Raw genomic sequence first — 14,699 nt, forward strand, 5'->3', positions numbered from 1 at the left:
TGTTCTGAATTTGCATATTATATTATATTCATACCTGGCATTCTGGCGTAAAATCTTTTCCTTCTTAAAGTCAAAGAGCGCCTCGGTAAGTCTATTCTTCAAGGAGTTGGCAAGTCTGTGAGCTTGGATTTCTTTCGAACAGAGGACCGCATGACATCGAAGTTCTTGCTTTAGTTTTCGACCTTCATGTCTGCAAAGATAATGGGAATATATGGAATCAGTAATTAATTAATCCATTTACTCAGTCGGCATTGACCTTAGCATCATGATGATCATCATCATCAATGATTATGACGTTAATAATAATGATGCCACTTAAATTTGCATGCAAACTTCAACATTGAACTTGACTGACATGGTCATTATTATTATTTAATTATTATTTACTCTCTGGTAAAGTAAAGTAATAATAATTTTGGAGAAATAATTGCCCAATGTTTGGTAATGATAAACAACTTACCGGTAAATCCAACAAAACAATTTAGGATAATCAGGCGGAACTCCACAATAAGTTAATCTATTCGCCCAATATTCCGTCAGTCCGTGCTCCCTCGTTTGCGCCTTCAGACCGGAAGGAGCCGTCTAATTAAAACCCACAATTCACGGTCAAATTCTAATAATAACTCGGTAAAAAAATAAATATTTAAACAATTAATATTTTTATAAATACTCACACTAATCAGCATCTTAATTGATCCACGGCCTTGGCAATGATTTTTCCACAATGCCGACGCCGGTCGTTCCAGACAACCTTCCCCTTTCGCCCAAGTCGTGACCACGTTTCCCAAATAGATCGTCTTAAAGGAGGGATCCGACGGGGTAATTTCCGCGGAATCACGTTTCAGAATTTTTCTCCATTTATGATGCACCATGCTCAACAAGGTGGGTTGAGATCGGCCGTTCATATTTGTGGCGGCGGCGGCGGCGGGGGTCGTCGGGGGGTGCATATTTTCCAGGTCGATCCCACATGATGACACACTTTGACCGTCGTCCTCGTCTTGTTCCATGATTTGTCTTGATGATAAGTTGTTGAGGGAAGTGATGGATTTATTTTTGGGATTCATTTTTTTCTTGTAAATTGCTACTTGTATAGCGGCAAAAACTTGATAATCCGTTAATAATCCGTGATGTATTGTCTTTCGTGGTGGTGTGAATATTTAACTGTCACGTCGCACAATTTTGCAATATTTTTACGCGCAATTAACTCGTGTAAAAATTCGAGCACTATACTATTGTCTGTCTTCCACTTTCCCAGGCTTTACAATAGTAATAATTGAATGAAGGGATATTATTACTTTACACGTCCTCCTGAGTTTGCTTTGCTTTGCACAATTACGTCAAATACTTGGTCGTCCAAGGTTCGCACGTAGAAAGAAACTTGTCCTGCGAGTTTTAGATATTAAAACTATTTTCCTGTTCGTAGTAGCAGCGATGAGACGACGAGAAGTGTTCAATCCTGATTCTGCACCTATTTTATTTTACAAAAATCAAACGGCGTCATTAGATTAGTTAACTTTACTTGGTCAGGTTTTGGCTTATAGCGTGATAGGTATTGTGAGGCTGACTTGACTATTATTTTATGAACCTGATTTGAATAACATTCCAGGTAATATGCAGAATAACGAGTAATAATTTTCTTGCATGCGGGCTGGACTGGATGGATGGATATCTGACAAAATATTCATGATGATGCAGGTATGTATGGGTCTTCTAGTCACTAATCAACTTTTACGAAGCAGATAAGAAAAAAAACTTTTCTAGAAGAAGAAAAGTTGATCATTTTATGACGACGGAACTGAGGATGAGGCGTGACGCTGTTAGATAACAAGATGCACCTTGTTTTGCGTAATATTTATGAAATCTGGGTGAATCTTATAATCACAGAGAAATTGAAATTGCCCTATTTATTAGAGATAATAATTTAAAATATGTATTGTTCAAGCATTTATGCAAAATCGATTAATGTAAAATACCAATTTTGTATAGAGAAATTTGAAAATTACGAGTATTAGTTTTTTAATTAAATAACGAATCGCTAATTTTGTATGCATTTTTGCATTGCAAATTAAATTGCAGACACCAAACCGCAAAAAGTAGGCAAAATAGGCGCATGATTAAAATTTCTCTTACATTTTATGAAATCCAAGTTTTGAAAACAATTTTCTGCACAATTCGCAAAGCTATTATTGACGCCACTGTCTGACTCACCATAAAATTGTCGAGCTGGACGAATTTAGCTTTGTTAAGAAAACCACTCAAGATAAACTCCTGTCCACAAATTAGAACCTCGACAAAAGCAGAATGTAGCGGATCCACTAATGAATGACGATAATGTAAATTTAAATAAATTACAAAAGGTTTGGTGGTGCAGAGCGGACGTGATAATTATTCCGTGCCTACCTTAACTCTAAACAAATTCCAACACAATTTGGTTTTCTTTCGAGTTCAATTGAGTATTGGTTGGTTATCTAGAAAGCATGCATAATGTATCGAATCGATTTAAATAGATGAATAATACTAATCGTTGTCCTGAGGTGAATTAATTTTGCAAAAAGACTTGTTGTTCCCCGTAATAATGTTTCTGCAACAATGTTACAGACGACAATTTCTTTTAGAACGTGATATGAAGTAATAAATGAATGCATAATTTTAGATAAGCTGACCCGACGCAGTGTCACACTTTCAAAGATAACATTTCTCTCCTAGCACATCTATTTTTTAGCCCACTTTGCTTATTTAACTTATAAAAATACTCGTCACGGCCTTAAAATCCCGGTTTAAAATTGTCTCCCGTGACATTTAATTTCTTCAAAGGCCATCTCGTGTGAGAATTCTGTGTACGCGACAAACCACTCATCGCCACCTTTACGACAATGATGAGCCATCGACCAGACCACGAGTGCATCTTACTCATCGTCATCATCTTCATTACCATTTTAGCATTTTGATGGCTTTGTTTTTCTCTCTCTGCGCTGATAATACCATGATGTCTTCTAACTTGTTAACAGGTACAAATTGGCAGGACATTCATAAATACATACATACAGTTTAAAAATTGTATTGCACGAGACTAGTACAACTTTCCTGAACTAATGATGAGGAAATTGCGAAGAATTTTGGATACGATTGACAAATATTTAATTATTCTAGAGTTAATCTCAAATCTATAAGTATTTAAATATGTAGGCTTTGATCTGGGTTTAAAAAGGATTACATACATGCTTTTATTGCATTATATGTATGTACATATGTATGTACTTGATTGCATCATAACTTATGTGGTTAAATGGTTCAGGCCGGGGAGATGGCAATTTACTTACACAATTAAATATTTAGTTACTTATCGAATTTGCTAATTCTTTACATATTAACCTTTAGACCAACTGTGAAAATGTCACATTATAAAAAACAACTGTTTCATTGCTAATATTATTAAATATATTTAGCCATGTTGAAACACTAACGGCCGTATTCTGAATCATATTTTTGAGTGTGAGTGGGAGTGGCCACTCACATTTCGTATTCCCAATGAAAATTATCTCCACTCTCATGAGTTGAGATTTCGGAAAAGTGTGAGTGGCTCTTTGGGTGAAAAAGTGAGTGCCACTTTCGTGAGATTTCTGTTTGGTATTATGAATACAATTTGTTTTTCTCCACTCTCACAAAATTATGAACTTTCACTCACTTTCTCTAGTCACTCACGGAGCTACCTTTGGTTGGTCACTTTGCACTTTTGACGTCAAAATTTGCTAAATTTGTATTTATCTCAACATATTATTACTAGTTGAAGTAAAAATTAAGGGAAATTATTTTTTGGACGCTATAATTAATTGGAAAATCAGGTAATAATTACTTGAAATTGATTTGAATCAATTAGCATGTACTTTGCAGTTGTACAAATCGATAAGTACATATATCTAGTAGGTATTTGAAATGCAAGTTTACAGATAAATTGGTACACTTTTGAGGAAGAAATTGATGAAGACCATGAACAGGATACTGTCACCCCTCTAGAACTAGAATAGTTTTGTCCCATTTTTCGTAGAAGTTATACGACCTGGTCAAACATGGTTCCGTTATAAAAATCGCTTTATTTCTTTTGACTTTGCTCACATAACTTTCACAAATCTATCACATAACAGTTAAGGAAATGATTGCCAATTTTTTATTGAATTAAAAATATAATTGAATCATTATTAATTGAATTATTATTCATCCAGTAGGCGCGTGTGCCTATTATTTCAACATGCTGGACCATTTGATAATTTTGTTTTGCTAAAAAATTCATTCTGGCCACGTAATACTCCTTGTCCATTTTAATACGAGCTTCCTCCCGTAAAATCTGTAAATCCAATAATTTCATTTTTTTCTCGTGTGCCTGCTCCTCCATTTCAATAATCAGTTCTTGTCCGGCCAGAAGTCGTCGTTTGTGTAAACGTGGTGCAACTACTTTCTTCAAGCCGCCCGTGCAGAGTTCCTCTGGACCTTAAATTGACACAATTTAAATTAGGGAAAATGCCATAAAACCCGAAGAATTTATCAATGCATGCACTCACTAATCCGACCCGAGATGTTTCACACCTGCCCGATATCTGACCTATTGCCAGCCAGGATGGAGCTGATAACTTCACGCTCCAATGTCTTGCTCGACTCTAGTTTAACAAATTTTATTAAAATTAAACAACCTTTGCATTACGTATTAATTTACGAACCTTGAATGGACTTTCGTCCAGCTTCTTCTTCAGATGTGACAGCGTCGTCATCGTACGGGTTGCTTATAGAGGCAAGTTGGGCTGGTACTATTGACACTACTTTTGCCGAAACGGGTGAAATTTCGTATTTGTTTTTCCCACCGCCTGTTTTACCCCGACTTCTTTTAGTTTTCGAAACCTGAACAGAATACAAAAAGTTTGATGTTAAGAAAAACACTAATAAAAAGGTTATCATTTGGTTACCTGTTTTTTTGCTCGACTTTTCAAGTTTTCCCACGATTTCTTCAGTTTTGGGCCAGACCTTTTTGTCACATTCAATTGGGAGCAAAACTCCAAGCTGATCTTGGCCCAGGCTTCGTCCTTTTGGGCCGTCCAAATCGAATTAGTTGATTTATTTTCAACTATACACTTAAATTTAGGAATCGCGACTATTCCCAGTAGAATTTCCTTCTCGAGAGAGGTCATTACCGGAAGTTTGGCACGTACCGGCGTTCCCAACTCTTTTACGGTGGTGGTGGATTCGTCAGAAGAGGACATTTTTAATTATTAAATTAATTATTTACACAATGAAAAAGTGTAACTAAAGACAACAGTGGTCTTCACAGGAAAACTCCACTCTCAGCTGACACACTCACAAATTCTCTACTTTCGTGAGTGGAGACTCAATTTCATTGGGAATACTAACCGGGTTGAGTGGAGAATCGACACTCACACTCACACTCAGCAAAGTGTGAGTGTAAGTGGAGATTTTTTTGTGATTCGGAATACGGCCGTAAGTGTGTAATAAGCTTGAATAAACTTCACCTCTGCACATATAGATATTTGTGATGAACTCTATGAATACGGTATCAATTTCATTTTGCTACTGCTAATATTTTATTTTACACGGTTGGCCAATACTTTTAATGCGTTCTGGTGGGGTAGTCGAGCTATAATCTGCATATGCATATGTGAGAAAAAGTTGCGGATTTCCCGTGGCATTAGGAAATTCAGGATAAGCACTGCTTCACTTTCTGCTAACCGCAACATAATATTCAATTCGCTCACATATTCATGCACCACGTAATAATAATACTTATTAAACATTACAATATTCATTGTTTTGCACTTAACATTCAAACATGTTCTCAGGTATTGAGCAATATCTTTAAATCACAACAAGTCCAATCGCAAAAGTAATCAGGGGTATGAGTAATCGACCCATAAGCAGGATAGTGGCCGCGGAAGCTACAGTGGGGACATGTGGGGACATTAGCATTGTAGGATGGGGGGAGGGAGGGGTTTGTATAAGATGGGGACATCGAATAACCGTGGGGACATTGTCCCTCTGTCTTCCGCGGCCACTGATACAATTGTGCCGAGAGTTGTAAACAAGCTTGGGTTCATGGATAAAATAGTATAATTCCAAGAAATGCCAGGTTTTGCAAGAAAATCAAAATAAATAAAGTACATAATTGCCCAGAGGAGCCGTACATGAAGGATGTGCTCGAATTTTGCCCCCTGACCCCCCCTCAAATCGGTCACATGTCTTCTTTGCACCGTACCAAAGGAGAAGATATAAATGTTTAACCAAGTTTGACTTAAAACCCCACAATCTAAAGCTGAACGGTCGGAATATGTATCTTGCAGGATATTTAGACCTTCAAACTCTCTCAAGAACAATGAGACAAAAAATACAAAGTGAATCAAATTCAGCCACGACGCCATGTGAATAACTACATATACCAAACTCACACAAATTGGCTTTACTTCTCGCCAATTAGACACACACGGCTTTTATGTTCTTCTCATCAACAACGGGGCAATAAAATCATGAAATATATTGCGTTATGATAGTCTTATAATCATTCCTGGAGGAGGCGTAATTATCTTTCCAGAAGCTGCGTATGTAGTACAATTATCGCAAAACATAGAACTTTTACAGTATGTATGCATTTTAGTCCAGATTTGTTTTAATTGAGTGAGTGACATTTTATACGCAATTTGAGCTATTGGGGTCGAGAATCAGTGGCTAAAATCCACCCAACCACATTTTTGCGTCGTTTAATAATCGTCAAATATTTACATTACTGCAACGCAAGCAGAAATATTATTATTAAACAAATTTCAACACAATAACTGGAATCAAACACTGTCCTACTTATTCGTATTTGTTTTGAAATTTGATTCATCCGTCAAACTCGATTTGTTTTATTTATTTATGAACAAACAATCGTTCAAACAATCCGTCCGGGATTTGTTTCGTTCCATGGAAGAAGAAGCGGAATGTAAATAATTAAGGTGTCGATGTCCTCAGTAAAAAAACAGACAATACGATATTGTTCCCTCGTAGTGACAACCAAACCAAACCAAACCACCCAGCTAAATCAAGAACAAGTGTGGATTTGTGACAAATGCCACCTTGGTCGTTTCAATTATATTTGCATACAAGCAAAAAAGGTTTGTTTGAGACAAGTGAAAAATGGGAGAAAGACGGAGAATAAATGATATTATATACTTTCCAAAATTGAACGAACAATTCCTTCTCAGCCACGTTTTCTGTCAAATAAATTGCTCTCTTGCTCATTCATTCACTTCACTCCTTAGTATGCAAATTAAGTAAATAGCAGTTTAAATTTAAATCAGACCAATAAAAGTAAATGAAACCACACAATTCTCATTCAAAACAGAAACACGAGTCGAAAAATAAGTGTGAAAAAAAGAATGATGCTCTTTTGAAATATCATAAAGAAAACAAAGGAGAAGGTAAAAACGCTCCCATTTATCCTCGTTAGAAAGTCGGACCTGACGACAAACAAGGAAAACTGACCTGTTTCTTTAAGAATTACTGTTTCTTAATTCGAAGGATGGATGGATACAGTGGCCGCGGAAGGGTAGGGACAATGTCCCCACGGTTGTTCGATGTCCGCATCATCTCCCCATCTTATATAAACCCCGGCCTCCTCTATCTTACAATCTTAATGTCCCCACATGTCCCCCACGCCTTCCGCGGCCACTGGATGGACGGATGGGTGGTATACCCAAAATATTATCAATGTCTTTCATAAATACGGTTTTTTTCTTTTACAATCCGACGAATATTTCGACGTCGACTCCTCTGATTTGACATGAAACCCCAACATTTCACTCATCCTTCCGTAAAATGTGTGCACATTTGAATAATCTTTTCATCCTTGTGTTCTGTCCTTCCTTCTGTCTGTACGTGAAACCAAGACCAATTGTGCCACGCCGGACTGTTTTCAATTCTAAAACCAGTTTCTTTCAATTCATTCCCAAAACCACACACGATTTTCTTTCACAAAGTGGAAATTGGCATTGATTGATTCCGAAAAGAGAGAGAGAAATATATGCATTCTCTTCTCTTATTCTTGGCACAATCAGCGTCATGATCAACAATCAAGTACAAGAAGATTTTACTTATGTACATTTCTCATTGTCACTCTCAACTTTTGCGCAAATAAATAAGGTTAAAAACAAAGCATAACGTGCATACGAATAAAATTATTCCTATGTCAGCAAATCTCATCTTCATCGAATCCAAGCAAGCAAACCATGCATGCCTGATTATCAGTGGCCGCGGAAGGACAGGGGGACAATGTCGCCACGGTTGTTCGATGTCGGCATCATCTGTCCATCTTATATAAACCCCTCACTCCCCTGTTAATGTCCCCACGGGTTCCCCGGCCCCTGCTGATTAGTATGCCCATTAGAGAAAACGTGCCGCTAGCTCAGCAATATTTTACGAATTTCGCATTCGCCACCAACCACACGAAAGACAATGCGAATGAATATCTGCATGAAATGGAATGGATTTTCTTCAAGGTCGCTGTAGGCAGATAAATATTGGAAATTTTTAAAGTTGTTCATACATGTTTTCATGTATCAGAAGACCTAAATATTATTCTGCTGCATTGTTTTGTTGATAACTGTGCCATTGACCACGATTCATTCGGTAGTTAATGCAATGAAGAAGAACAGGTGGAGTGGACCAAATTCGATTCATCTCATCAGGACGACGATTGGAATGCCGTGTTCTACATTTTATTCATTTCGCATATTATGTGGCATGCATAGCTAAACTATCTCGGATAAGTAATCACTTGCAGAGAGACACCGACCCACCGCAGAAAACCACACCATGCTTAATTGCCAATTGCACTCATTCTGCATATCTGCCAGACCATCCCATCCCTCAACTTCAGCTCTCTCCCACCCAGCAAAAATAATAAATCACGATTGTCACATCGGTCGGGCATTGTTCAAGTGTCGTTTGCTTTGTTTATGGCTTTTTTTACTGCCTAAATACTTTTGCCAAGCAAAACGGTGAATGTAACGAGCTCTGGCAAAACTTTTGCTTTCGAAGCAATCAAATTTGGTCAATTGAATGTATGCATTTTCAGTTTAAGCCGGATTCAGGGCTTATCTATGTACACGTCATGGTCGTCTGTCTGTCTATGTGTCGATTATCTTCGTAAAATTTAGCAAATCGACATGAAATTTTGCACAAGTGTAGAATATGCGAGGCTTATGTACCCGTCATGGTCGTATGTCTGTTTATATGTACCGATTTATCAAATAGGCTTGAAATTTTGCACAGGTGTAGAATATGCAAAAATTAGTAATCAAGTTCGAAGATGTGCAAAATCTGGCGAAAAATTAAAAAGTTGTAATGGTGGTATCATATACCCACCTAAATTAAATACCAACCGACTCGGGCTCCGCACTGTGATTTTTGATTTTATGTTCAAAAATTAATTTAAAGCATGGACATTATTCCTACCAAATTTTCCATTACGTTCCATTATGTCCATTCTTAAGATCCGGGACATGACTTTACCCTAAAATATTTCAACAGGATGCTGCGGCTTTGTTTTTTAAGAGATATCATCGTCACCATTCATCACATACATACTCGGCTCAAGTGGTTTGGCTCATGTTTCGTTATTGTTTGTTACCATTTAATTGTGGTTTTAATGCAAAACTAATGCGTATTTACAATTTACAACCAACTGGGACAGGTGAGTTGGTCATCTTCTCTGTATTTGTATTACGCAAATCCGAAATTTACAATCGAATTGTGCTTGCTTCTCGGGATAAATTATGACTAATTTTTTACAACTCACAAACGCGTATAGCGAGTTACGTTACGGTCTGATTTGTGAATGACATTATTGCTCAACAAAGTCTAGCAATTGTGCATAATTTTTGCAAAAATATTATTAACAAAATCTACATAAATGTCTAGCAATAGTATTTTCGCAAAAATAACATTCAAAAATCTGCATATTATGGCTTCCTAGCATATTTTTTTACGAAGACTTTTATGAAATACCTTGAGAAGGCTGCCCCTCCAAAATTTGCGAGGCTAATGAAATCTAAATTGAGATTTACAGTATGACTGAACGGTATAATATTTTAGCGTCTGCCGCCGCAAATTGTTGTATCTCCGCTGTTCGTCTGACCGTCTCGATTTCAAATTAGGTGGGATCAATTAGCAAACTGATTTGCAAAGCAAAAAAAAACAGCTCCCAACAATGACTTGACTCTTGAGGTTAGGTAATAATAATACGAGGAACATCCATTGTTGACCCCAATGATTGAAATTTGCATGTAGATACTTCATTTCGAAAACATTCTGCAACATTGCAAATTTGCAGGCGGACTCGTCTCTCCTCTCTTTAAAAAAATACCTTGAGGTAGCTTTACTACTTAAATAAGTATTGAAGATAATTAGAAAATAGTGGCCAAAACGTCGACACATTAATTACACTGGGATGTCAAAAGTTAAACGAGATCTATCCTATTCGTGAATACGACTTAATCACGTTTTAATTATGATTTCTAATTTTCTTTCATTAACTGCTAAATTTTCTATTGGGAAGGATGAGTTTGCAAAAAATGTGCGAATAAATATGTGTGTAACTAAAAACTGAAAGTGTACAAGAGATTATTGTCCAGTTTGAGATTTTAAACCAGGCACCCACGCTATCTTTTTGCATTTTGTAATGAATGATGCGCAAATTTTCATAGACGAATGTATGCAGTAGCCTTATGTCAACATGAATAATGACACGAACCTTATCTCTCCATATACCTACTTGACTTATCATTAAACATTTGTTTAACGGGTTGTGTTATATCCGTGTAAACAAGACGATTTGTCAAACTCATGTGCTTTTGTGTGTAAGATTACACAAAATGCCTGCATGGAACGAATTGTTTCAGACAAATTTACATATCAATACGTATGAATTTCATGCAGAATTGGTGCAAAAGTATTTATTTATTTTACATACGTAACATTTTCTCACCTTTTAAGACCAATTATTAAAATTCTCGTTGAAAAATGTGCTCCAATGTTCCTCACAGAAACTTATGTATTTTGATTAACTAAATATTCGACAGTTTTTTAACTCAGATTCACTTATTTATAATTGTCTCTCCTTTTACGGAAACTTGATACTCTTAATACTAACTCTTCTCCCGTAATATTTCACTTGCTTATCAAAGATAAAACAGAACAAGGAAACGCTTCCCATTCTCGTCTCAAATGAATAAATGACTCAAGAGCGTCGTCGTTAGTAAATGCGTGTTCACTGTTCGATCGCATGAGTAGAACTGAACAACTCGAATGACTTTCACGGATAAGCAAGGAGGAGAATCTCACGCCAACTAACCAACTTGGTATTACAGATAATAGCGTTAACATGAAGCACTGTTCTGTTCCCCAACTAAACAACAAGTATGTACGTATGTATTATCCTATCTTCTGTGTAAACTCGAATCCTGAGTTAGTAAATGAATGATAATTTTGGTTACAAGTCTTCTTCACATGGTTGTAGCTGAATCTGCTGCCCACCACACGACCAACCAAAGTGGTAGGATCACACATCATTGCATTTAAGCAACAATGGTAGTATCAGAATCAGAGACCAGACGAGGCTCTCTGATTTTTAATTATTCACTTTACTTTACTACTACTTTATGTGTGCATCTGAATTTTACCCAGGGCTGGTCACATACATATTTACGTAGCTATATTGCATCGCGTATGTACATACATGAAATGCAATTGTTTAATGGAATGAAGCAATCTGTAGTATCTAAGAGAAGGTTTGGGTATAGGTTTGCATTAATTTTGTTAACTCGTAATACCATAAAATTCACCTGTTCCTGCGTCCCGTCATCATCATCGCAGTCCTCTTACAAAGTTGATTTGAGATTTACAAGTCCACAACTCAAAAATATGAACAAACTTGTTGGTAACAGCAGGCCAGCATACGTAACAGTAACAAGTTGTCGGATGGGATATTAAGACAGAATATGTATGTAAGTAAAGGTGCAAAAGTTACGTATTTATTACGTGAATGGACGGAGGTGACCTTTATCAATGAAATGAATGAGTAACTATTTGATAATCAGATGACATCAAGAAGATTTTGTGTTAAAAAACGAAATCCAGAGTCCATTAGATCAGGTCGAGTAATTAGATACAAGATTTGTACGTATGCATTGCACCTTTTCGGCAAAATAAGCCTTTTTCTCGTGTAAGTTATTAAGAATCAATTTCATTTTTATCCTGAATCCTCCTCAGTCATTATATTCTTTAGACCAAAACCTGATCAGTCATGAGATGAGATAAGATGAGAAACATCTCATGCCGATCATCATGATGCGATGCTTGTTAGTTAGGATTTTAGCTAGGCTAAAATTCTTCCTCAGTGCAGGAACAACGCAAGCAAACTTATTATAATTCACTCCACTTTGACTTTGCGTGCATGTTGTTTGGTTCAGCTTGGCAACCAGTTTTTTAAAGGTTTTTTTACCAACCAACTAAATTCCAGTTCCAGAGAGGAATAAGTAAGGTGACTACAAAATACAATAGATAATAACCGGCTGGTTGCAACAACAGGTTGCCCTTTGATTCCAGTGGCCGCGGAAGCCGTGGGTGGGGACATTAACATTGTAGGATGGGGGGGGGAGGGGTTTATATAAGATGGAAACATCGAACAACCGTGGGGACATTGTCCCTCTGTCCTTCCGCGGCCACTGGTTCTGAATCACAATCCTCGTCAAGTCAACTAACAATTCATGCATGCATAATAGTATTACGTGAACAATTTGGCTGAATTTTTGCAAAATAATTCATCAGCATCATCACATCACGACCAATTAAAAATCAAGGTAGGTTAGGCTGGCTGGCTGGCAGAATATTTTTATTCGTCACTCACACGAGTTCATGGGCAAAGAAGAGTGGACTACCTTACACTTGAAATTTTTTAAGTATGCAAAGGTTTTTAGATGACATGACATTGCATCACGAGAAGGAAATGGATTATCTGCTGAATTATTGTTATTTTTTTGGTTTTATTGTACATATGTCGTAATAATGGCGATGAAACCAGAATAAGCATAATTTGCATATGTACATATGTACGTACTCAATTTCATACGTGACAACTTTATCGTATTATATACGAGAAGAATTTGCAAATTAAATAATTACGACGCTGTGTCACATGCATGCATGCACATTTCCTTGCTAAATCTTTATTAGGGTGCTAAAACTGCAAAAATAATTTGCAAAACGCAGCATTTCGGGACCCACTTGCAAGAAATAGCTGCAAAAAAGTGGTTTCTTGCAGCTATTTTTAACCTGCAAGAAATGCCCGACGCTATTTCTTCACCAAGCGTGTACTTAGTAAGATGGCATATTTTTCGCACTTTCTTGCACCTCGCATTTCTTCCTTTCTAAAAAATTTGGCAAACCCGCAAGAAACGAAACACTGACCAAAACGTGAATCTGACAATGAGCACGGATGACCCATCAACGAAAGATTTCCGATAATAAGTAGATAATTCTAAACCAACAAAATACTTAGTTAAGCTAATGGTACTTACAACTAACAATAATTAGTTTAATTTCGCTTTGTACCAGCCGGACAAGGAATATTCGAGTTAAGTTATTTAGCAAGGTTAATAATAGAGACTCGAAATATGATAATTAGTACTGAAAAAGCACTCGACTTTCTTTACTACTAAATAATACACCTTTGGGACATAATACTTATTATTTTTGTTGTTTATATGTTCATGTGAATATACATTGCCATTAAAGATCTAGAAAAATTCGGTACATTCCAGTTCCAAATTTGTGAAAAACAATGCGATTACATGGCAAGTGGAATGGATGAGGAATACAATTATCATATTTTCCTCATCATGTTGATGCCTGCCTGGCTTGGCAAAATTCTACTTTTTTTTCTTTACATTGTACTCAGAAGAACAGAACAGAACAATGCATACATAAATATGGATATTACCTTCCCCACTGCATTTTTAGCTACGAACGTACGTACATACGTGATTATAATATTAGTGCTAATTTGAACTCGCTGCAGGTAATAATAATAATTCCGACTAACAGCGGCAGACAATGCGAAATATTTGTATTTTCCTTCCGCTTTGTTTTCCGAAAACAACGCATTCATTTAGTATCACAGCAGCAGTGGCCGCGGAAGCCGTGGGGACATTTGGGGACAGTAAGATTGTAGGATAGGGGAGAGAGGGGTTTATATATAAATAACATGGGGAAATGATGAGGAAATGAAATACGTAGGGACTCTGTCCCCACGCTTCCGCAGCCACTGTTCATCTGGCATTACTATTGAAATGTACATACAGTGGCCGCGGAAGCTGTGGGGACATTTGGGGACATTGGCATGGTAGGATATGGGGTTTATATAAGATGGGCAGATGATGGGGACATTGAATAACCGTGGGGACATTGTCCACACGCTTCCGCGGTCACTGTTTAGTTCAGGAGGTTATGCACAAAGAAAGTCTGTGCTTTGAGAAGCTTAACTTATCCATCTGCATTGTAAATATTATTGTTTCGGAGACCAATTTAAAATTTAAATCGTCCACCTCCAACCTTTGTCTAGCTTTTAAGAAATGTAATTATGGATTGACAGATTATTCAATCCG

The 14,699-nt window shown here is 36.9% G+C and overlaps 2 protein-coding genes across 4 annotated transcripts in view; both read right to left on the reverse strand.

Moving 5' to 3' along the window:
• Nucleotides 1-14,699, reverse strand: part of LOC110856150 — a 45,061-nt gene that overhangs the window by 2,158 nt on the left and 28,204 nt on the right. For 2 of the 3 annotated variants that reach the window (XM_035856960.1, XM_022104603.2), the window contains 3 exons: nt 675-1,468; nt 461-582; nt 35-190 (listed from right to left, as the gene is read on the reverse strand). In XM_035856960.1, coding sequence (XP_035712853.1) covers nt 35-190; nt 461-582; nt 675-1,064 — 668 coding nt within the window. In that variant the 5' untranslated portion in view covers nt 1,065-1,468. Of the gene's footprint in view, nt 1-34; nt 191-460; nt 583-674; nt 1,469-11,023; nt 11,337-14,699 lie in introns of those variants that run through there. The other variant, XM_022104604.2, reaches the window with a different exon arrangement.
• On the reverse strand, nt 4,456-5,249 carry LOC110856152 (myb/SANT-like DNA-binding domain-containing protein 3). Its single transcript, XM_035856995.1, has 4 exons — nt 4,956-5,249; nt 4,713-4,890; nt 4,582-4,652; nt 4,456-4,485 (listed from the first exon to the last, which is right to left on the reverse strand). Exons 1-4 carry the CDS (start codon nt 5,247-5,249, stop codon nt 4,456-4,458), a joined length of 573 nt encoding a protein of 190 aa, XP_035712888.1.

Source organism: Folsomia candida, unplaced genomic scaffold (genome assembly GCF_002217175.1).
Source record: "Folsomia candida strain VU population unplaced genomic scaffold, ASM221717v1 Fcan01_Sc015, whole genome shotgun sequence".
NCBI lineage: Eukaryota > Metazoa > Arthropoda > Collembola > Entomobryomorpha > Isotomidae > Folsomia > Folsomia candida.